At 46.0% G+C, this 25,140-nt stretch overlaps 1 protein-coding gene across 2 annotated transcripts in view; it reads left to right on the forward strand.

The window, feature by feature from the left end:
• Positions 1-24,407, forward strand: part of PTGIS (prostaglandin I2 synthase) — a 43,263-nt gene extending 18,856 nt beyond the window's left edge. For both annotated transcript variants that reach the window (XM_037006268.2, XM_037006269.2), the window contains exons 5-10: positions 139-290; positions 8,167-8,348; positions 15,331-15,499; positions 16,475-16,656; positions 18,059-18,210; positions 21,063-24,407. In XM_037006268.2, the coding sequence (XP_036862163.2) occupies positions 139-290; positions 8,167-8,348; positions 15,331-15,499; positions 16,475-16,656; positions 18,059-18,210; positions 21,063-21,207 (982 nt within the window). In that variant the 3' untranslated portion in view covers positions 21,208-24,407. The remainder of the gene's footprint in view (positions 1-138; positions 291-8,166; positions 8,349-15,330; positions 15,500-16,474; positions 16,657-18,058; positions 18,211-21,062) is intronic.
• The last annotated feature ends 733 nt before the right edge of the window (positions 24,408-25,140 follow it).

Below are 25,140 nucleotides of genomic sequence, written 5' to 3' on the forward strand. Positions count from 1 at the left end.
AGAACAGTCTGGGCCTATAGTAGGAAAAGTGGGTGCTCATTAGGTATATGAATGAGGACAAGCTTGTAGGCTGCCATGGGAAGGTGTGGCCAGGAGTGTCCAAGGGTGACCCCCTGAGCCTCTGTTTGCTGCCCCCAGAGCCGGCTACCTAACTCTGTATGGAGTCGAGGCACTGCCACGCACACCTGAGAGCCAGGCCCAGGACCGCATCCACTCAGCCGATGTCTTCCGCACCTTCCGCCAGCTTGACATGCTGCTCCCCAAACTGGCACGAGGCTCCCTGTCAGTGGGTAAGCACTGTGGGGGCCCTGGTAGGTGGGGCAGACAGAGGGACCCAGAAGGAGAGTCCATAATCAAGCTGAAGGATTATAAGCAATGTAGGGAGGAGGACATTCTAATGCCCTGGAAGGCAGTAAGGTCCCCGTCACTGGGTGTGCAAGAGCACAGGAGTGGGGAAGGAGGACTTGGATCAGAGCTGGGTTCCTGGTGTAAACTCTGGAAGAGTGGGGACCTTGTGTATGTGTGTGTATGTGTTCTTTTTCTTGCTTTAGGAATTTATTGCTTTAAAAATTTTTATAAGTACTTAATGGCTGGTTAGAAAAAAAATCAAGCCATAGAATAATTTAGAGGAAACAATGAAAGAGATCTCCACTCTCCCCTACCCCCAACTCTCCACAGAGGTAACCATAATTACTAGCTTGAGGTAGATCCTGGCAGGGCTTTCTCTATCACACACATGCATACACACACAGGTGTATGTTATTTTTGTTATTTTCTATTTTTAAGGGCTTTCACTTTTTTAAAACTAAGGTTTAATTTGCATACAGGAAAGCACACAGTCCTAAATGCCCAGCTAAGAGGTAGATCTAAACATTTCAGCCCTCTCTCAGTCAACATCCACCCCCACAGGTAGCCACTGTACAGGTTTCTCTCACCTCAGATTAGTTTTGCCTGCTCTTGAGCTTCCTATAAATAGAATCACACAGTATGTGTCCTTTTGTGTATGGCTTTTTTTACTCAACTTCCTGTCTGCAAGATTGTGGTTGTGATATGTATTGATGCTGCATAGTATTTCATTAGAGTAATATACCACAATTTGTTTATCCATTCCCTGGTTGATAGACATCTGGGTAGTTCCCACTTAGGGGCTGTTGTGAACTTTCTTGTACATGTCTGGTGCACACAAGCCTCATTTCTCTTAGTTATCATTGTGTGTATTTAGAGTAAGGGATTATACCTATGTTTTGCAACTTTAAAAAAAATGAATACTCCCTGTCATTCTCTACATTCTCCCTGTCAATACAGACATCTGCTAGAGGTATTAGCCAATGCAGTTAGGTAAGAAAAATCATTGCCAATATAAGAATTGGTAATTCCAAATACAAATAAAAGTATCCCTATTTGCAGAAGGTCTGGTACTCTACTTGGAAAACCCCAGAATATCCACGAAAAAACTAACTCAAGCAAAAAATAATCTAGCAAAGTAGAAGGATATGAAATCAACATTAAAAAATCTGGACATCTTTCTAGCTCTTGCTTGTTAATATTTAGGCAGCCATTCCCCTCTCCAGTGGATATTTACAATTGTTTCCCTTTTTTGTGTGTGGCTATTATTAGTATTTTATTATATTTGTATCATTTCTTCTGCCATCTGGTTTTATTTCCCTCTGACAGTTTCCTGGAAGCGGGTTTGCCAGGACAAAGGGCATACACATTAAAATTTTTATTAGCTACTGCTGCATCATGTCCCAAACCATAAGCCATTTATTTATACGCCTACCCCAAGGCAACAATCCTACCAGATATTATCAGTCTCTCCATTTGCCCATCTGATGGGCAGAGGCAGATAATTTGTTTTAATTTGCATTTCCCCACAAAATCCTTACCAATCTAATGAACAGAAAAGAGCATCTGGCTTTATGGGAATTTCCCCGACCACTGTGATGAACATCTTTTTGAGTTTCACCAGCCATTTGCTTTTCCTCTCTGTGAGTCGCCTCTTCATGTCTCTTACCATCTCTTTAGCGGCAGCTCATTCTCTTAGTGAATGTTGCCCATCAGTGTTGCAAGGTTGGTATTATACTCATTTTGCAGGTAAGGAAACAGGCTTATAGAGGTGAAGTCGCTTGTCATAGAGGTAGGTGACGGAGCCAGCAAAATGGAAACTTGATCTGATTGTAGAATCCTGTGCATAAAGCACCTGGTACATCCCAGCCCTGATTGCTTCTCCAAGAAAGAGTGGTTTGTCCATTGCCCTTTCTTCCATACGATGCTTCCGGGAGTCTGGGTATAGACAGAGGAGGACGCTCAAGTCATTCAGCGAGCAGCCCTGGGCTGGATATAGGAAGGCTGCATTTCCCATTTGGGGCAGCAGGTGGCGATGTTAGGCTGGAGGCTTGGTGGGCAATGAAGCCTTCAGTCCTTGTTGTGGGGCATGTAAAGACGTGTGGCCTCTTTGTGTTTCACCAGCCATTTGCTTTTCCTCTCTGTGAGTCGCCTCTTCATGTCTCTTACCATCTCTTTAGGGGCAACTCATTCTCTTACTGAATCTTGCCCATCAGTGTTGCAAGGTTGGTATTAGGCTCTGCAAAACCTATCAAAATATAAAATGCACATTCCTTTGATCCTGAACTTCCACAGCCAGGAGTTAGCCTACAGCAGTGCTTGCACCTGTCTGCAGATACACAAAGATGCTCATTGGCAAGCTGATTGTAATAGCAAATGCTACAAACAACCTAAGGGTCCACAGGTAGGGGCCGATTAAACAAATTGTACATTCACAGAAATGAAAATTATGCAACTATAAAATGGAATGAGATGTACTGCCATAAGATGAAATCTGTTAGGAGAAAGGTTGGGGCAGTGGGTTTTTTTTTTCCTATTTTTATTGAAATATAATTGACATACAGCGCTATATAAGATTAAGGTGTACAGCATGATGACTTGACTTACGTATATTGTGAAATGATTACCACAGTAAGTTTAGTTAACGTCCACTTTTTTCTTGTAATGTGGGAACATGTATAGATTTTTGCTCCTGAGAGGGTGAGATGGGATGGAGAAAAGCTTAACTTTTTATAGTATGCCCATTTGAACTTTTAGAGTTGCTTTCTTTCTTTTTCTTTTTCTTATTATTTTTATCTTTTTACCATATGCCTAGATTATTCTTCCTTCCCTTTTAAAAATATAATACATTTTAAAAGAAAATTGACCCTTTTGGGGACCCTTAGACCATTGAGTCTGATGCTTCTCATACAGAAGGGAGTTGGGGGCATAGAAGAGTTAATTAGAGCCCCTAGCTAAGCAGACTGCTTCTTTCTGGAACTTTCATTTTACTGGATTATTTCGGGGCTAGGGACCGTTTTATTTTAATATTGTTTTTTGGGAAATACATTTTTATGTTAAGGAATCACAGTCTAATGCAAAATTGCAATACATTTTAAGGTAAAAAACAAGATTTTAAAGACATGTCCCCACTAGGGGCCTCTCTGGACTGTGCTGCAGGTCTCTGGTGGACAGGGGCTTCCAAGGAAATATTCAAGAGTTACTCAAACCTGGATCCCTTGGTTTAACAGATAGAGAAACTAAGGCCCAAAGGTGTACAGCACCTTAGCCAAGCCCACACAGCATGGGAAGTCTGGGATTTGAACCTGCTTTTCCTGCCTCCAACCCATTCCAATCACACCTGCCTGACAGTTCTGATTCCCAGCACTGAGTGAATAAATGTGGCTGATTATTATACCTTATAATAATGGTAAGAATGTAGCAAGAACAACTTACCTAACCCCTACCAGTACCTAGTGTGTTCTGTGCATGGTCATTTTATATCCTTCTGAAGATCTATGAGCTAGATTGCTTCCATTTTACAGATGGGGAAACTGAGGCTCTGAGATACAAAGTTAGTTGCCCAAGATCATCTTTTAACCTAGGGAACTGTGCTGGGTCTCTGGCTGTGAACTGTGTTCTTTATTTCACAAATTATTATTTCTTAATTATAGAAACAATATGTGAATAGATTCTTCTTGGACTAATAATTTGCTAATATTAAGCTTTATTTAATAATATAGCTAATGTGCATTAGGCCGGGGCCAGGCTACTTGCCATGCTTTATTTGTTAACCATTCAATTCCTGCATAACCATATGTGGTGGACTCTCTTATTATCTCAGTTTACAGGTGAGAAAACTTAGGTGTGGAGAGGTGAGGTGACTTGTTTAAGGTCAGGCATTCTGCTCCAGAGCTTGGGCTCTTAACTGTATTACCTCCTCTTGTTTTTTTAAAAAAATTAAATATTACAGGAAACGTAAATTCTCTTTGGCCCACATTCCCTCTAAATCTGTCCCCAAGGTAACCGTTTGTATCAGTTTGCTGTTATCCTGTTGCAACAGTGCAGTCCCTTAGAAATATAATGCAAACCACATATATATTAAATTTTCTATTGGATACATTAAAAAAAAAGAGGTTAAGTCAATTTTAATAACATTTTCTTTAACCCAGTATTTCTAAAATATTAACACTTCAGCCATGTAGTCAATATAAAAGTTACTAATGAGACATTTTACATTTGTTTCTCATGCTAAGTCTTTGAAATCCGGTGTGTATTTTTTACTCACAGCACAATTCAGGCCAACCAACATTTCAAATACTCAATAGCCATATGCAGCTTGTGGCTTCCCAATTGGACAGAGCATTTCTAGAGCTTTCTCCATGTGTTAAAATACAATATAAGCCCAAATTATGCTGTGATCCCAAAGATACGGTCAGCCCCTGCTTTCCCTGTGGGAAGGGTTCTTTTGGTTTGTCTTGTTTTGTTTTTCTGGCCAACCTATAATTAGGAATGGAAATGAAATAGTTAAATTTCTCCTTATTGATTTTGCTGAACACCTGTCATAGGCTCACACGCTGTAGAAACTAATTTTGCTCTCTTTGCACTCTCACATTTTGGGAGGTGGTTTTATTCAGGCTCCACCTTTGACGTCAGCATCTTGCCCATTGGCAAGGTCCCAGGTCGAGTCGCCAAACTCAGTCTTCCAGACCCTTGTTCTTCACTCCCTTATCATCTGAGATACAGAATGAACCGTTTGAATCTACAAATCTATGAAGCTATGATCTTTCACAAATTTTTTTTTACCAGGGGGTAGGTTTGCCAGATTTTGAATATGTTTCGTGTGGTTCAGACATTAAAAGTATAGTCTTAACAGTGCAAAGCCTCCCTCCTTTTCTTGTCAGACCTCCTTCCACCCAATTCCCAGTCTCCACAACTGGCTGGTTTCATTGGTTCCATGTGGATCAGAGTCCCTTTATGTACATGCAAGTGAGACTATATTCTTATTTTTGTCTTTTTTCTACAAATGCAGACCAAACATGCTGTTATGGGCACTACACTTTTTCCCAACACAGTAGCAACAGCTAATTCTTTGGTCAGGGTTAGTGTGTGCCTTGAACCATCATAAGGACTCTATAGATGTTAACTAATATATGATCTATAGATCAAATTACTGCTATATTTTGTTTATCCTCTTTTTTCTGCCATTCAGGTTTCTAATACCACACCACCTTTGGCTCGCTTGCCAATGACATTCACGTATCTTCCCTTTTTTTTTAAATGGTGGTAAAATACACCTAATGGTTACCATTTTAACTATTTTTAAGTATACAATTGAGAGGTACTAATTACATTCACCATGTTGTGTGGCCAGATCATTATCTATTTCCAGAACTTCATGATCCCATACTGAAACTCTATACTCATTAGACAAAACTCCCCTCTCCCTTTTCTCTCGAGCCCCTGTTTTGTGTTTCTATGAATTTACCTGCTCTAAGTACCTTATATTAGTGGAATCATACACTAATTGTCCTTTTGTGTCTGCTTATTTCACATAGCATAGTGTTTTCAAGATTCATCTGGGTCATAGCATGTGTTAGAATTTCCTTCTTTTTTAAAGCTAATATTCTACTGTATGGATATATGTACCATGTTTTGTTTACTATTCATCTGTTGATGGATACTTGTGTTGTTTCTACCTTTTGGCTCGTGAATAATCCTGCTATGAAAATGGTTATCTGCTATGAAAATGGTATCTGAGTCCCTACTTTTAGTCCTTTCAAGTATATATCCAAAAGTCGATCCCCTGGATCATATGGTAATTCCATGTTTAACTTTTTGAGGAACTACCAAACTTTTTCACAGTGACTGCGCCGTTTTACATTCCTTCCAGCAATGCACAATCGCTCCAATTTTTCTACATCCTTGCTTGTTATTTTACTTTTCTTGTGTTCTGATACTCGCTATCCTATTTGGCATGAGGTGGTATCTCATTGTGGTTTTGATTGGTATTAGTGGTTTTGAGGGTCTTTTCCTGTGCGTATTGGCTATTTGCATATCTTCTTTGGAAAACTGTCTATTCAAGTCCTTCGTTTTTTGAATTGGGTCAAGATTTTGTTGTTGTTGTGTTGTAGGAGTTCTTTATATATTTTGGGTACTAGACCCTCATCAGATACATGATTTGCAAATATTTTCTCCCATTCTGCTGATTGTCTTTTCATTGCTTTTTAAGGTCCTCCTTGGGAGGTGTGTTTACGTTGATATTCAAGACTTGTAATTGTGTTGTCACACTTGAAGGAATGCCAGCCATTTCTAAATCTGTGTTCAGTTTCCTTGCCTCCTTTTTTAGCTACCCATCTGATAAGTCTGGTAAGCATCCAGAAAGAGCATCCACTGAGGTGGCTTCAGCACCTCCTGCACCTTGCACTGTCCTGTTTAAAATCTCTGTCTGCCCAGCCCTGGCTGCAGAGATTCTGACGAGACTAGTCTGGGGTGAGACCTGAGCATCCAGAGATCTAAAAGCTCCTAAGTGATTCTCCAGTGCCCAACAAAGTTGGGAAACACAGGAAAATAATCTATGTCAGATGAACAATTGGGTACTTTGTTTCCAATTGGGAGTACATCCCTTGAAAAGGTCTAGAGGTTGAAGAAAAGCGTATGGTATATACTATTTGAAAAGGTAAGTAACATACTTTACAAAATAAGCTTAGCCTACATTTTCCAGCCTTCCAAACCCGCTGTGATCTATAGCCTGATTTAGAACCATCGAGTAGATGGATCTTCTGAAATGCTGCTCAAAAAAGCCAGTGAGAGAGTTTCTAGTACTTTGGAATTTCATAATAATCCAAAGCAACCCCCACTTTTACAAGGGGTGATTGTGGAAAGACCAAATCTTATATTTGAGCATAAATATGTGAATACAGCATTGTCTTGTAGCATAAACACAGTATGTAAATAATAAGCACCCAGTTCTGTACCTCCAACAGACTGTCCTTGGGGACCCAGCCAGGTCTATACATAACAACTTCCTGGTTTCCACCGCCGTGTGGTATTGCACAGCGTAAACACACCATTGTTTCTTTAATGGTGACGGAACTGGAGATCCACGGACCGAGGCTGACCTTCAGAGATGCTTTTGTGGCCTTCATAGTGCTTAAAATTTTCTGCTTAGATGCTAACCTAAAAAACATGAGAAAATTTCACATAGATTTTCACCTTCTTTGGAAAACTCAGGCTCCCTACCTGTGCTGGGCTGCATTTCTCTTGTCAGGCCTAGGAGCTTGTTGGGGCAGCTGAGAAGGGGCCACCAGACCCCCCTGTTTCTCAGGATCCCTTCCTGGCGTTCCTCCCTCATTGGCTTTACCTGCCTTCCCTGGAGTTAGTTTGAGACCCCAAACCAATCCATCCCCTCCTGCTGGCATGTGCATTGTTTCTGCTCCCCTTGAATGAAGCTGTGCTGTTTGCTTGTGTGGTCTCCACATGCACAGGGCTGGTGTTGCCCTGGGATCTGACTTTGTTATTTTTCATGTTCCCTTCCGTACTGTGTAAAGACACACCACTCATCTAACACATATTTATTGAGCACCTACTATGGGCCATGGGCTGAGGACACAGAGGGGAATAAAACAGACAGGTCCCCTTGCTCCTATCCACCGGGGTGAGACAGAAAATGAACAAATCAACATTTAAAGGGCATTGCTGTAGCATCTTTCATACAAGGACTCCCCCCAACCCCCATGGAGTAACACCCAGAAGACCCTTGGTTTCATGGGAGGTCAGGGCTGGGTGGCCCGGGCCTGGAGTGGTTCAGTAACTCCCATCCATTGTGCTCTGTCTCTGCAGGGGATAAGGATCGTGTGTGCAGAGTCAAAGGTTATCTGTGGAAGCTGTTGTCTCCAGCCAGGTTGGCTACGCGGGCCCAACGGAGCAACTGGCTGCAGAGTTACCTGCTGCACCTGGAGGAGATAGGCGTGTCTGAGGAGATGCAGGCACGGGCTCTGGTGCTGCAGCTCTGGGCCACACAGGTGGGCATGGGTGTGTAAGTGGATGCATGCAGGTGTGGGTGTGCATATGACCACTTATGTTTGTGTGCTGTCAGGCACCTGCAGGCATGTGTGTGCATATGGCTGTGGCTATGCATGCATGGGAGTGCACTTGTGTGTGTACATTTGTGAGTGTGTGCCAGTGTGAGTGAGGGTGTGTGAACACACACTCAGCTGTCTACCCTGACTTTCTTAACTAACAATCTCATAAACAGGGTCATTCATTCAATAGGCTTTTTTGGTGTGTTGCTTATGTTTTAGCTGGGAGTGAGAGTGGAGCAGACCATCAAGGAAGCATAAACAGGGTGAGTTTAGATGGTGATCTCCAGGATAAAAAACAGGTAATGAATAGAGACCTGGGGGTCTGCCCCAGCCAGGGTGGCCAGGGAGACCTCTCTGGCCCTGGATGACAAGAAGGAACTGCATTTAGGGACTTGAAGAAGATGTGGGAATAGAGAATTCCAGGCAGGGGAAACAGCAAGTGCAAAGGCCCTGAGGTTGGATCATTCCTGCTGTCTGGGCAACAGCAAGGAGTTGAGTATGGCTGAAGCAGAGTGAGAAGGGGAGTGGGACTGTGGGGAGAGACCATGGGGGGGCCTGTGGGTCCTAGTGAGTCACCTTGGGATTTTTCTCTGGGTAAGGTGGGAACGCTGGGAGGGTCCTAAGCAGAGGAGGATCTGAGGAGCAAGGACAGAAGCAGAGACACCAATGAGGAGATAGTACGTTAGGACTAGGTGGGAGTCAGGGCGGTGACGAGGAAGTGGATGGGTTCTGGAAATGAAGGGAAGACAGTGCCAGTTGATTAGGTAATGGACCAGATACCAGTGAGACAAAGGGCTGAGGATGCTGCCTCTCTAGGCCTGGTTCCTGCCTCTCCTGGACCTGGAGTCCTGCCCTCTTGGCCCTCCCTCCACACTGACAGTTGCACAGCCTGACATTTCTGGGTAATTCTTTTCCCATCGACTAGCAGCTTATTTTTAGTTTTCTCTCAGGCCATTAACTGTCCTTGCAGGCCAAGGCTGGCAGGAGCAAGGGCTGGGTTTAATCAGCAGTTGGGCCCCATTAGTGCCTAATAACATATTTATGGGCAGAGCCTTGGTGCTGCAAACTGTCCCCAGAACCCCCTGCAGAAATGACCTCTGTCAGCTGAACTGGATGCTGGCCTGGGGTCTTGAGTGGCAGAAAGTCTGGGGAAGAGGCTTCGGCGGAGCCAGGAGACCTGAGCAGGAACTGGGGACAGGACATCCTCGAGTCTGGGTGTTTGGCAGTGTGCATGATTCAGGCAGGTGGGAAGACAGTTTGAGAGCCCAAGTCTTGAGAGCAGGGCCATGATGCTGTGTAGCCCAGCCCAGGCTGTGACCAAATCCAGTCTGGATTTGAAACCTGACTTTGTCACTTCCTGGCAAGTCAGTCACTTAATTTCTTGGTGCCTCAGTTCACTCATCTATAAAATAGAGTGTTGTGATTATCAAAGAAAGTGATAAGTGTAAACCCATACTTGTGCTTGGCAGATAACTAGAGCTCAGTACAAGTGTTCAACAAATACTTAGTGAGGGCCTACTGTGTGCTGGGCACCATTCTAGAAGCTGAGGATGCAGCAGTGAGCAGAATCAAAGTCTGCCCCATGGAGCTGACATTTTTCTGGTGGGAGAAGACAGATAATAAACAAGTAAGTATATAAAATATATTAGAGGTAAGGAGTTCCATAAAGAACTGATAAAGCAGGGGATGTAATAGCAGAGGAGAGTGAGAAGGAGCTACTTCATATGGGGTGGCGGCCACACCAAGGAGGTGACATCTAAGCAGAAACTCAAAGGAAGGGAGGGAGGGAGCCATGTAGGTATATAGGATGAGGGCACCCAGGCCGGGGTGACAGCAAGTGCAAAGGCCCTGAGGTGGGGACAAGGGTAGGCGTGTGGCAGGGAGGTAGCAGGGCCCAGTAGGCTAATGGGAGGACTTTGGCTTTAACTCTGAGACAGGAACCCTTTGAGGGCTTTGAGCAGAAGAGCTTGAAATGGAGAACTGGGTAGGGGCTGGGGGGCACCTGGGGGAAGGAAGAGTCTGGAGCTCAGGGTGAAGGTCCAGGCTGGAGATGTTGTCAGTGTAGAGATATGTTGAAAGCCGCTGGACTGGAGATCACTGGGGGAGAGGGTGGATGGAAGCGGGGACCAAGCCCTCTGCCTTTCCAGTCCCGGTCAGTCGGGACCATGAGGAGGAATCTGAGGAGGGGTGGCCAAGGGAGCGGGAGGGCCCTGGAAGAGAGCTCCGCCCAGAGGCTGGCTGTGGAAGTGCTCCTAGAGGCTGAGAAATGGTAGCTGTGATCGCTATTGCCAGATCAGTGTAGTCAGGAATAATGACTTCAGAAGATCGTGAGCATGTGCTGTGTGCCAGTCATCCCCTTGAGCATTTTGTTATAAACAACTTCTCATAGGATCATTGCAAAAGCCCCGTGACTCGTGAACCCTGGCATCTTGGCTTATGGAGGGCCCAGCAGGGGGCTCCAGCCCCCAGGGCTCTGGCGGGGGACTCCGCGGGCTGAGATCTAAGGTCCACTTGGGGGAAGAGGCCAGCTCCAAGGGACATGGAGAGTTCGCACAGACCTACTACAGCAGGCCTGTCACAGTCCAGGCTGCCCTGCCAGCTCTGGGCCGTTAGGCAGCGGGCAGTCTGGATGACCCTGGCAATGCCAGGACTGATACCACTGTCATGACCCTTGACCCCCTCAGCCCCATCTGCCAAGTTTCACTCTTCTCTTCCTTCCCCACACCTGGTGTGGCCTTCAGTCCCTGTCACGCCCTCAGCAGCTGTGGCCTCACAGCTCCAGGAACTCCTGGGTGGTCCTGAGAGGGGACTGTGGGGCTGCAGGTATACTGGAGTCATGGAAGGGAGTCCTGAAAGCTAAGAATCCTTGAGGCACGCGACATTGAGGGGAAAAGCAGAAGCCCGGTTACAAGTCAGACAGACTTGGTGGAATCCCAGCTCTGCCACTCACTGGTTGTGTGGCCTTGAACAACTGACTCTGCTTTTCTGGGCTCCAGTTTCACCATTCATGTGCGCAGGATTGAGGGTTTCCCCTCCAGTAGTTTTATTTGAGGTAATTTTAGGTCATAGAAGAGTTGCACAGAGAGCCCCTAAATACCTTCCCCCAGTTTTCCCCAATGTGAACGTCTTCCTAACCATTATGCATTTATCAAAACTGAGGAATTAGCATTGGTACATGACTGTTAACTAAAAGTCCAGACTTTAGTCAGATTTCCCCAGTTTTTCCATTCATGTTCTTTTCCTCCTCCAGGGGCCAATCCAAGATACTACATTATACTTACACTACAAAATACTTAGTGCATTTTTTTATTCCCTTAAAATTTTTTTTTGAATCACAGAAAAGGAGAAGAAATATAATCCCTGCTCTCCTGTCCCTCAGATCTGCTGCTTCTGTGGTGGCGCCAGATGGGCTTCCCCGGGTGGTGGCAATGATGGCCGCTGGCAGCTCCCCGCAGCTTGGCAATCCCAAGGAGGGCCTCTCTTTCCCATGAATTCTAGCACAATCCCAAGTCTGTCTAGTGCTCATGGGCCCAGCCCAGGGCGCATGCCCACTGAGTGCTTTACTGACGGAGTGGCCCTGCCTGGGGCACTTGGCCACACCTGAGGTCTAGAGGGGGTGGGCAACCCAAACAATACACGTGGACTGAGAATGAAGCAAAGGTAGTTCTCTGAAGGGACCTGGGGAGCTGTTACCCAAAGGCAAGGGCATGGGTACCAGGCAGGCAGGGCTGTCCCTGAGTCACTGAGCACTGGGGCTGGTACAAGGTGATTGGCCCCTGGAGGTCAGCAACAACTGTTCACAGAAAAGGTAGAACAGAGGACAGGTACTGCTGGGTGGTGGACTTCAGCTGCTCTGGGAGGGAATGAGGTTAAACTGGACATGTCTTCCTGGGTAAACTGAGGCAAGGTCCCATGGGAGAAAGCTCAACTTCCAGGGCAGTGAGTTCTTAAATTTTTAAGTCTCTTGTAGCTCTGTGATCACACACACACACATTCACAGATCTGTGCGGTGGGGTGGAAGGCAGTCTTTGTCACCTCTGTAACTTGCCACAGCTTTTTCCTGAAGCAGAGATAATTGAGCACCTTGCTTTCTACTCCTGCTCTGTAATGAATGAGTGGTGGCCCTCATCTGACCATCTGGTCAAGGGAAAATGGTCTTGGCACTGAGTTAACCCAAAGCTGAATTATTTATCACCTACATTCTCCTGGCTATTTAGGTGATGGACAGAAAATGACCTTGCTGGTCTCAGTGGACCTGAGGTGCTGGAGGAAAATCTCAGAGAGAGTCCAAGGCCCCACTTTTTCTCAAACCTGGGGGAGATACAGTGGAAAGGGGAAACTACTCTGCTCAGCATGTGGGGTCACTTGTGTCCAGTCTCAGTAGATCCTTGTGGTCACCCCAGGAGTGGGTATGATACTATCCCCATATTACCAAGAAGATTTGAGCAGGCTGTGACTTGTCCAGAGTCACAGAAAGTAGGGGGCTGGGATTTGAACCCAGCTCTGCCTGGTCCTGTTCCAGGGTTCTGCCAGCCCACCTCTCAGGCTGCCTTAGAGGCCCCTGGCCCGAAGGGACATGGGTGTTTATTCAACAAATACCACGAAGCCTCCACTATATGCTGGGTAGGAGGTAGGACTAGGGAGCGCTCAGCTATCCCTTCAGTAAAAGGCGTGATAATGATGCCTGCGTGATGGCAGGACTGAATGAGGAAATGTGGTACCTCTTTGGTGCTGAGTTCATGGTACCTAATGAAAAAGGCAGAACATTGGTTTCCCCATCACTGCTCTCTTGGTGCATCTGTTTACTGACTCTTATTGTATATTTTTCTTCTGTAGTTTTTTAATCCAACTTTTAATTTTACTTACTATGTTTCATAAGCATTTCTCCATGTCATTGCAGATCACAGAAAAAAATACTTTTGTTTCACTTTAAAGTAGTGCATCGATCTAAAAAATTCAAACAGTTTAAAAGAATACAGTGAAAAGTCAATCCCCACCTCCCTGCCCCCCTGTCCTCCCAGCTTCTGTCCCAGAGGCAACCTCAGTTGCCAGTTTCTTGTGTGTCTCTCTAGAGATGGTCTGTGCTTCTTCATACGTATCTTCTTTAAGTATCCACATAAATGGTAGCTTGATGAACCCCCTTTCTGAATCTTGCTTCAGTGCATCTCGGCTACAGTCCCATATCAGTACATACAGATCCAGCTTCTTTTTAATGACTTCCTGTATCACCATCCTATACATGGATCATCATTTAGCTCATTGATCTCCCGTTATTGATAGATATTGAGATTGTTTCTAATCTTTTGCTCTCACAGCAGTATTGTGATAAATACCCTTGTGCAAATGTCCTTTTGTCCATGTGCAATTATGTCTGTAATAGAATTACTGGGTAAACATGATATTTAATGACTATTCAATATTCTGTTATTAAGACTGGATAAGATAGTCATTTATGGTAGACAAAAATTTTTCCCCAAATCAAGGTTAGTTGGTATTCCACCCATGTCTAGAGCTCATTTAAGGAGCCCCAAACTCATTTTAGCCACATGCTGATGTAGAGAAAATGAAAGTTCCCATGGCCAGGATTCTCACCTGACTCGGTTGGCATGCCCACTGCATATGTGTGGGCAATACATAATTATTGACTGTGTATAAAGAGCTCTGCCCAATGCTGCAGGAGAGCAGAGACTGGAGTGGTGGCAGCACCAAGGACAGAGACTGAGATGGCACGGAGAGGCCCAGAGGCAGAGACCTGCTTGCTGCACGCAGGCTCACTCTGAGGCAAACAGGATTCTAGCACTTGACCTGCCACCATGGGAATAAAGATGGGTATAAACCCTTTCACCCCAAGACCATTCCATTGTCATTTTTTGGTCTCACCAAATCAAGAGTGAACTTGCCTGGGGCTGAACCCCACTGGCAAGACACTGAATACCTGAGTATTAAATGTTCAGTCAAGGCTGAGGCCTTGGAGCAAGAAATTTTATCCATTTTCCTAATTACTTTTTTATTCAAGAAATTTACATAATTTTCATTCAAGAAATTAATAGCTTTCATAGTCACTGATTATTGCTGATTTGTTTTTATGTATACAACTAAATATTGGAAAGCAGATTTTCAGGTATTGTATCAGTTTCCTATTGTGTAACACCCACAAAGACTCAGGGCATATACTGATGAGCATTTATTTAACTCACCTGTCTGTGGGCCTGCTGGGCGTTAGCTGGTCTAGACTGGGCTCAGGTGGACAGTTCAGCTCCCCTCAGTGTATGTCTCCTTCTGGACCACGGGGCTGCTGAGCAAGTGAAAACTCACAAGGTCTTTTAGGGCCTAGACTTAGAATTGCTATTCTGTCAATTCTGTCTTTCTGTTGGCCAAAGCAAGTCAGATGGCTGAGTCCAAATTCAAGGGGCTAGAGAAATATACTCTGCCTCGTTAGTGGGCGGAAGTACAGAGCCACATGGCCAGGGGACGTACACAGGGAAAGGTGGAGAGTTGGGGCTAAGGATGGAGTCATCCTCAGACATTAGTATGATCTTATTTGGCACACTTTGTTCCTATTACTGACACTTACTGATGATTAGTTATAAAGATTACCTGTGTGACCTCATCAGTGATTTTGCTCAAGGTCAGGGATGCTAAGAATGGCCTTGAAATAGGCATTGGGCTACACCAAAGCCACAGAGCATATTTTGGCCGTGTCCACAAAGCATATTTTGGCCGTGTCCACAAAGCATATTTTGGCCATGTCCTGAGGCTGAAGATAGGCATGAGTCACATCTAGATTCGTGGCAGGGCTGGGAACCCAGGCCCACTGAGCCCTGTGCCTTGGCCAGGGCTATGTTTGCGGCACAGACCTGTCAGCACCCCCCACCCAGGTCTGCCCTGTAGATGGTGTCACAGTGGCTCCTTCTCATTGCAGGGGAACATGGGCCCTGCCGCCTTCTGGCTCCTACTCTTCCTCCTCAAGAATCCCGAGGCCCTGGCTGCTGTCCATGGAGAGATCGAGCATATCCTCTTGCAAGCAGAACAGCCCATTTCGCAGATGACCACCCTCCCACAGAAAGTTTTAGACAGCATGCCTGTGTTCGGTAAGAGAGCCCCAAAGACTGGATCATCTTGGGTACCCCGAGCCCTTCCCAACAGGGGCTTCCATTGTCCAGGGTGTATCAGTGTCCTCTGACCTGAGGTCTTCCTGGGCCTGCTATCTTTTTAGACCTGGCATCTCCATGTCCCTGTCTCATGTGCTTGAGGCACATGGTCTCAGTAGAAGATTTTTGGTTGTAAGTGGCAGAAAACCTAACTTAAGCTGGCTGAATCAAAAAAGGAACTTTATTTGGGGCATTAACTAAAAAGTCCAGAGGTGGCTGACTTCAGGCACAGGTGGATCCAGGTGATTGAAGACCACCATCAAGACTCAGCCTCTCTCAGTCTCTCAGCCCCACTCCACTGGGTGGGTTCCAGTCTTAGGATGGCAGGACAGCTGCCAGCAGGCCCAGGCTGATGTGTTCTTGACCCTGAGGCTGTTTTTCTCTGCAACATTCCTACCCAAAGTCTGGGGAATATGTCTCATTGGCTGTCTTTGGGTCATACACCCATCGTGAACCAGACATGGGGTTCAAAGGTTAGGATGCTTTGGCCAATCACAGTCAAATCCCGGGAGTTGGGAGTGGAGTCAACAGCCAATCTCTGAGATTAGGTGAGGGGTGGTCTCCAGAAGAGGACCAGGGAACTGTGTCCAGAAGAAGAAGGTGTGCCGGCCAGACAGACAACCAATATTGATGGCCCTTCTCCCTCCCTCATCTTTTCTGGTATCTCCCTGCTTCCCACTTTCCCTCACAGCTTCTCTTAGGGTTAGGCTCAAACCCTCATGATCAAGGTCTCTGAAGACCATAGTAATCACGTCTCATCGCTTGGCCTCACCATGTGACAGTGGCCATGTATCAGTGGGAAAGTCGTGTACCCTCTCTGATCCTCCCCTGCTTCCTGCATAAAATGAGGGCTAGGGTGGCATTTGCATGGGTGGGAGGATATCTGCTGACTCTTCCCATGCCCACTACGTGCAGACAGCGTGCTGAGTGAGAGCCTCCGGCTCACTGCCGCGCCCTTCATCACCCGCGAGGTCATGGCAGACCTGGCCATGCCTATGGCAGACGGGCGGGAATTTGCTCTGCGACGTGGTGACCGCCTCCTCCTCTTTCCCTTCCTGAGTCCCCAGAAGGACCCGGAAATCTACACAGACCCAGAGGTTAGTGGCAGATAAGGGACCATGGGGAGAAGTCAGTGGCCACGGGACCTGTCAGATCGGAATGGTGGCCCAGTTCTGCTCCTTGTGGGCTGTGTGGCCTTGCCCAGATGGCATCATCTCCCTGTGTCTGTTTCCTCACCTGTGGAAAGGGCCTCACATGAGCACCCACTTCACAGGGTCATCAGGAAGGTTGAATGAGATCACGTAAGAAAGGCCTCCACATGGCCTGGCACACACCGAGCACTTTGTGAGTGATAGCTGAGCAATTTTTCTTTCTTTTCAGAATGTTATAGTGTCAGCTTCTCAACACTTTTCCCTCACCCTGGACTTTGAGATGGGGATAGACTTTACAATTTCTAACAGATTTGGGTCTTAGTGTGTGCCAGGCCCTGTGCTATAAGTTCCTCCATCCATCTACCTACCCGCACACCCACCTGTCCATCCATCCACTCATCCATCCATCCGTCCATCCATCCATCCATCCATCCATCCATCCATCCATCCATCCATCCATCCACCCACCCATCCACCCATCCATCCATCCACCCACCCATCCACCCATCCATCCATCCATCCACCCCCACCCATCCACCCACCCACCCACCCACCCATCCACCCACCCACCCATCCATCCATCCATCCATCCATCCACCCACCCCTCCACCCCCCCACCCATCCCTCCATCCATCCATCCATCCATCCATCCATCCACCCATCCATCCATCCACCCATCCACCCATCCACCCACCCACCCACTCACTCTTCCACCTGTCTATCCACTGGTCCCCTCACTTTCCACCCCTCTTTTATTCAGCATCTACTCTGTAACAAGCCCTGTGCTCAGGCACAATCCTCATGTTACCACTCTACAGTGTAACCAAAGGAAGTAGGCACTCTCTTTTTTAAAAATAGTTTTCTTTTATTTTAAATTGCACAAGTAATATATACTTATAAAATAGAAATATACAGACATATATTTAAAAGTAAACATTTTATTTCATTCCCCTTCCTCTCCACATATTTCCTTAACAGTGGTTTGGAGTGTATCCCTTAAATTATTTTTATGCCTTACAGACACACACACAACACACTCACACACATATGAATAGATAGGAATGTGTAATAGGATCACACAATACATGTTTTTCTGAAACTTACTTTATTCACTCAACAACCAGTCTTAACAACTCTGTATGTCAGCACACACACAGACCAAGCTCAACCTTTTAAATAGCTCCCGTAATTTTTTAACCAATCCCCTATAAATTGACCTTTACATTGTTCCCAGTTTTTATCTCTCGTAAACAAGACTGGGATAGACATCTGCATTAATTTTTGCATTTCTCTTCCTGCATGAATGTTGTTGGGGTGGAGTCAGAAACAGACCTTCTTTCTATTTCAGGTTTTTAAATACAACCGATTCCTGAACCCTGATGGATCAGAGAAGAAAGACTTTTACAAGAACGGAAAGCGACTGAAGAATTACAGCATGCCATGGGGAGCAGGCAGCAATCATTGCCTGGGGAGGGCCCATGCCATCAACAGCATCAAACAGTGAGTGTGGGGGTGGGGGTGGGGGTGCGGGCCTTGCGGTAGGGAGGCTTCTGTCACAGCTGGTTCTCACATGCCCTGCTTTCCTGAGACCTAGGGGCTCAGCCAGGAGAATGGGTAGGACAGACTCCAGATGAACAGCTTAGGAGCCATGCCCTGATCACAAATCTATTTATCTGTGTTTTTAAAAATGTGTGCCAACTTTTAAGAATCAGAAGAGCTTACAAGCCAGATTTCTGATTTCCTTTGGAATAATCAGATCTGGCAACGGGTTCTTCCCTCCCAGCCTGGTGTCCAAATGCCAAACACTTGGAATACCAAACACTGGACATTCTGTGCAGCTGACCATTGCTGTCTGTCTGCAGCTGCCGTGCATGTTCAGAACACCTTGGCAAGAACTGGCCAAACGTCATTGTTCCCTCTTGGTTATTTTAATGCCCTGGGCCTGAGAACCTCATAAATTCTCTTCCCTGAACCCCAAGAGCCTTGGCCCTGGGATCACAAAAATATTAGACGAGGGGTTATGACATCTGCCCAGCCCCTATGTAATTGTAAGCCAGGTGACGTTCTGTGCCTCTCTTCCCTCAGCTGAAATGGCTGTACTGATCACACTGCATCCCACGGGTACTGGGACAAAGGAAGTGAATCTAAGTATTTAACCCACTGCCTGTCTCATTATAGGCATTTAATAAATGTTAGTTATTATAAATCCTAATATTACTATTATTAATGTGCAGGCATTACACTAAGTGAATGGGCACCTTGCATTAAGCTTCTGGCCTCAATTTCCTCAGCAGTAAAATGGAGATCATAATAGAGCAGCCCTGCTCTAATGCTTCATGTGCATTCCTGAAAAGCACCACCGTGTGACATCACACAATAAAAACTACAGGAATTGTGGGAAAAATGGGGCTGGAGCATGAAAGTGAAAAACCTCATGAGTGACACATAAGAAAAGAACAGAACCTAGGGGAAAAATGGTAGGACAGGTTTATACATGTTAAATGGCTAATACCTAAGTACTTACAATAAATATGGCCCTTTACTTTGAAAACCACCTGAAGTTTGCTTGTGGAAGTGGGTGACAGGCAGGTTGCAGCTGTGAGTTCCCGTGAAGTACAGGAGGAGGGTTACTTGAAGTTGGCACCTGATATAAATGGTGTGGCACATAACCCCCTGGTAAGCTGTGGTTGCTGGTACGTGGAGTTTAGATGTGTGCATTTTGTGAACTCCTGTCCATCTTGGTTTGGCTGTGGGGGAGGGGTTGTACTCTCATGTTTCTTACAGGTAAAGTTACACATAAGCAAGCTTGACATTTGCCTTATGCCTCATCTGTGCCCTGATGTCAGTGACATTGGAACAAAGTCAAGTGTTCGAAACAAGTGTTAAAGCAGAACTGGCTGTGGTTCCTACCTTGTAAAGTCTTTGGACAGATAAAAAGAGATCATGGGTACTAAATGCTTAGCATAGTATCTGGCACATAGTTATCCCATAAATTAGCTAATTCGTTGCTTCTTTTATCTCACTTAATTGTCATGACAGCCCTGCTAGGTAGGTAGCATCTAATACCAACTCTAGAGAGTTCAGCTCCTTTGTCACAGTCATGTAACTAGTGAGTGTAAGAGCCAGGACCCAAATCCAGATGTGGGTACAGAACCCCTCACATTCTGGGTTTGATTCTCTAGCATTCTACAGCTTCAGAGTCCCATCTCTTTGACTTTCTTTGACCAGAAGCAGAAACTGAGGCCCAGCGTGGTAAAGGAACTTGATGAGGGTTGCGTGTCCTTAGGAGGCGAGCACAGGTCTGTGCCTAGCTCTCTTGTCCAGAGCGCTGCCTTGGCTCTGGCCTTGTCTTCCCTCCTCCTCAATCGTTCAGAAAGATTAAAGAATCCATGCTGTGTGCTCAGGCCTGCGTGGGCACCTGGGTCACAGTGGAGCATGGTTGGGGGGTTGGTACAGAATAGTAGAAGACTCAGCCCTGACCCTTACTGACACAGGCAGTGGTAAGTAAGGCAGGTGGGCAGGAACCAGTTAGCATCAGGTAGCGCTGCCACTGCATTTACGAGCACACCAATTACATCATCCATATGGTTTATTTACTTATTAGGACAGTTTTCCAGAAGATGGCAGTAAAGAGTGCTCATTCTTGCCAAGTTGGTGTATTACGAGTTTTCCCACAGATGGCAGTAAAATGTCTTAAGAGAGGGGTGCCTGTTTCAAATCTTGCAAATGCAGCCTGTGGTTTAGAGCAGACAGTAAGGGATCCAGGAACGGATCCAGGAGAGGATGGGGGAGAGGAGGATGGTAGGGGGCAGTCAGGAATGATTGCTGTCAATATTAATCAGGAGAAGCTAGGCTATGCTGCTGTAACAAACACCCCCAAGTTTCAGAGGCTTATAACAACTCACACAAAGTCAGCTGTGGGTTTGGGGGACTCCTCACCTCCACCTAGACTCAGGGTCAGAATTTGCATCTCCCAGCTCCACCACTTCAACATGAGGCCCAAGCAGGTGCCAGGCAGAAGAACAAGCTAGAGAAAAATCACGTGTTGGCTCCAAATACTTTGGTGTGGAACTGACACATACTACTGCTCACAGCCCGCCAGCAGAACTGGTCTGTGGGCTGCCTATCCACAGTGGAGCTGGCAAATGGGAGGTGCTCATGGACTTTTAATGAACAGTAAATGCCTGTGCTCTGCTCTCTCTCGCTCTCTCCTTTTCCCACTTTTCCCAAAGTGAGATTGTGAGTCTGACGCAGGAGGAAGCCATAGCTTTCCTGCCTTGTTCTGGGGAGCTCCCCACCCCCACCCCACCACTCTCCTTCTCCTTCACGCTTTCAATGCCATCTCTCTGCAGATTCGTGTTTCTTGTGCTGGCACAATTTGATCTGGAGATGATCAACCCAGACATGGAGATCCCTGAGTTTGACCTCAGCAGGTACGGCTTTGGGCTGATGCAGCCGGAACACGACGTGCCCATCCGTTACCGAATCCGACCATGAGCTCCGGGAGAGGATGTGGCCTCTGCACACTCGCCTCCACCCAGCCTGCCCCCAACTCACCCAACTTCCTGTGACCACATGTGTCCTGGGTGCAGAGCTTTGAACACCCAGTGGAGCCAGCATTACCATTTTCCTGCTTTTCTCCTAGAAGGCTATGTTCTGGGGAGGGGAAATAAAGGAAGCTGAGAGGAGGCAGATGAAGAAAAGACACCAAAAGCTCTCTGGGTTTCTGCTGCAAAGGATTAGTTCCAAAATGAGGCTCTTTCCGCCCCTGACTCACTTTGCCCCTCTCGCCTTATGGTAATCCCTAAAAGCTAGGGCAGAACTTCCTTCCTTCCTGCTAAGTTTCAACTCCCAGAGGGCCCCCATCCAGTTCTTGACAATACTATGATCAAGGCTTTAACCAGTGAAGACAGATGCTAGCCATAAAAACACCAGTCGGGATCTAGCAGTGTGTCCACTGAAATAAGCTCTGTCCCCAAATTATTATTAAACTAGCTGAAGCCAAAGGAGTCCCTTAGAATATCTGTTTACCTAGATGCCCCATTTGCTGGACGCTTTGTTCATCTCTCTGTTCACGTGGATGCTTTAGAAAATGCCGGCTGGTGCATCCAAGGTGCAGATCGTGAGCACCCTTCGAAAACAGGGCTCTGAGGAGTAGAGTTCTCTGTTCTGGACGTACGGGCTCCAGATGGCAGTGCCTTCCCAGTGCTGAGACTCAGGTAGGGAATAAGAAAGACACAGTCTCAAGAGGATGGTCCCAGTGGGAGGAACCAGCATGGCCTCCTTGGACTGGTCGAGCCAACAAAAGAAGACACACTGGTTTCTTACATTCTAGCTCAAAAGCTCCAGCCGTGGCCACTATCCTTTCTACAGACCTGTTTGGTTTGGCCTGCCCTTAAAAAAATGCAGTAGTTGTTTATCCTCTTTGGGAGAGGTGAATCAAAATGTCCAGCTTCTCCTGAAATCTTCGAAGATCTGGCCACACTAGGCCCATATTCCTAAGGGCAACTGTTGACCACAGCTGAGAAGCAGCTCCCTCCCTTATCCGGGGCATGTGTGTTCTTGCTCACCAGGGTTTCCCCTTGGAAAATTTTCTTTCTGCTTCTCCATTCACAGTACCTCCCGGCCCTTGCAGGCACTCATGTTTGAGAACCCTGTTCTGAAATAATTCAAAAGTGGTACTGTTAGGAGATGATGGCAACCTGCTAATTGGTCCTCAGACCAGTGGCCCATCCTAGCCCAGGAGCATCACCCTTTGAACAAACAGATCAGTGATGAAAACTTGCCTATGCATCAGCTTTAAAAAGAAAAACAGGACAATTCAAAGAGACACTGACTGTAAACCTTTATTATGATGATAAGTGTTATTACTCATTTTTGTCCTGTTTATTGAGGATGCTCTGAACACCTGTGATAGGCACAGTAGACATAGTTCTGCCCCTCACAGCATCTCTGTTAAGAGAGGGTGGTTATACCCTCTTTGTAGAAGCAGAAATGGATTCAGAGAGGTAAAGTGACTTCCCTGAGGTCACACAGCTTATAAGCTTGGTAGAATTCAGCAGACTTATTGTCCCAGTAGCAAATGGCTGAATGGGTATCTCTGCATTCCTTAAGCTCAAGGGGATGGTGGAGGAGCAGTTCTGTTTGGCACTGGAGAACTGACTGAGCCAGCCACAGGCACCCATGGATGGATGCATCTTGTGAGACACACATACGTACATAGTGAGGTTCCTGAAGCTTCAGCTGGAGGGGGAAGAGAAGACCTGAGATCTCTGAATGTATCAGAATCTAGCCTCTTCTTGGAGCATGACTAGTCTTCTCAGAACATCTCAGCTTGGGGGCTTCCCTGGCCCTCAGCCTCCAGGCACCCCCAGGATTCCCAGACACTGTGATTGGCAGGAGGCAGGATATCCCCAGGGAAACCCATCTTCACGCCTGGGTGACCCCCGCCGCCTGCATCTTAACTCCGCAGGAAATCAGGGCTGTCAGCCTTCTGTGGGAGGACCAGCCAGTTTCCATGGCAACCCTCGCTGCCTTATCCGGGCTTGGAAGGGGAGGAAGGCGGCTGGCAGAAATAGCTGCAGGAAGCGTTCTCCTGCAGGGCTGCTCCCCTGTGTGCCGGGGGAAAGCCGGTGTGACCTCTCCTTTCCCATCCAGGCGGCTTCGCCACTGAGACTAGATTCTCACCTATGTTCAGGAAACGGCTGATTCCCCTTAAAGGTGGCACCTCCATGGAGCCACTGTCATTAGGAAGAGACAATTCTCCCACCAGGCAGCTCCAGCTGGTGAGGAGATACTGAAGCACAGCTTGGGAGACAATGCTCTAAAGCCTTCCTTGTTTAAATCTTTATTATTTTCCTTTTTTTTTATTCTTAAAAAAAAAAAAACACCCACCCCACCATATATATAAGCTACGGAGAAAAGAGGAAGAGATGAGTAGGTTAGCCCCTTGCTGTAGGCTAGTCGGGAAGGCACCCCTACGTCATTGTATTTCTTCATACCTTGCTTTAGTATCACAAAATTGCACGATATATGTTAGAAATACTCTGAATTCACCTAATAAAGTGTTTCCTTACCATTGTCATTATTATTACTTTTTGCTATATTTTGTGTTGTTTACCAGGTAGTTTCCTTTAAACAGATTCATTTTCAAACTTAAGTTTGCTTTAAAAAGGGAACTTTTTTAGACCGCTGCCAGTAAGTGACAATATGTATCACTTGCTGCCAAAAATAGAAATTGACTGTGAAAAATAAGTCTGCTGGGGAGGGGACCTCCATGCCAATGCTGCCAGGCCTTGGAGCCTGAGGTCTGTCTCTCTGTTACAACATCCGACAAGCAGCACCACCCCAAGACTCTCTTCTTAGCAATCATGTGGCAAAAGGGGCAGGACAAGGAGCAAGTGGCTCGCCAGGTGTGTCAGCCATGCTGTGTGTGTGGTCTGAGTGCCACCTGGCATCTCTACCCGCAGTGGGCCTTGCGCACAGTGAACTGTGGCGTCGGCCTGCCCGTTCTCCAGAGGAAGAAACAGGCTCTGAGAGCTGGAGTTGTCTTGCCAAAAGTCACTGATTTTGATACTTGTTTTATTTTTTAAGTGTTTTGTGAGTGGCAGTGATTGTTAAGTAAAGAGTTCCATTTTCATACTGTATTGTCAAGTGCACATGTGCTGAAAGATATTAAACCATCCTTGCTTGTGGAACTACCTCTGAGTGTGATTCAGTTTGGGAGTTGGCTGTGTCAGTGAGCTTAGCTGCTGGGAAGGGAGCACAGAACACCTACTATGTGCCTGGCTCTGAGAAAGGATCTTTAGAATCAAGTCATACCTCCAGCCACCTTTCAAGGCATATATTATTATCTCCCATTTTTACAGAGGAAGAATTGGTGGGTAGAGAGGTACAGTGACTTGTCCAAGATCACATGGCTAATAAGTAGACATGAGAATCAAATGCAGGCCCTCTGCCTTCTGTGACCATGTTCAAGATATTTCCAACAATCCTGATGGCAGAAAAGGGACAAGGTGCCTACAGAGGGTCTTGGAGTGGAGGCTTACAACCCAAAGACAAACAGAAAAGGCCTTTTAAAAACACTGGATATTTAAAGGTACAAACTTCCAGTTATAAATAAAACATGGATACAATGTACAGCATAGGGGATATAGTTAATAATATGTAACAACTTTGTATGGTGACAGATGATAGCTAGCTTTATCAGGGTAATCCCTTCCTCATGTATAGAAATGTTGAATCATTATGTTGTACACCTGACACTAATATTATATGTCAACTACATGTCAATAAAAAAAACTTCATATAAACAATTCACTGATGTTCTCTATCCTTCCCCATAATGTATGCATTGGTTTTACTATAAAGGAAGGGGTAAAATTCATTAGATTTGGGGAAAATAAAGAGAAAATTGTTTTTCCTCTCAAA

This window comes from Manis javanica, chromosome 5 (genome assembly GCF_040802235.1).
Source record: "Manis javanica isolate MJ-LG chromosome 5, MJ_LKY, whole genome shotgun sequence".
Lineage (NCBI taxonomy): Eukaryota > Metazoa > Chordata > Mammalia > Pholidota > Manidae > Manis > Manis javanica.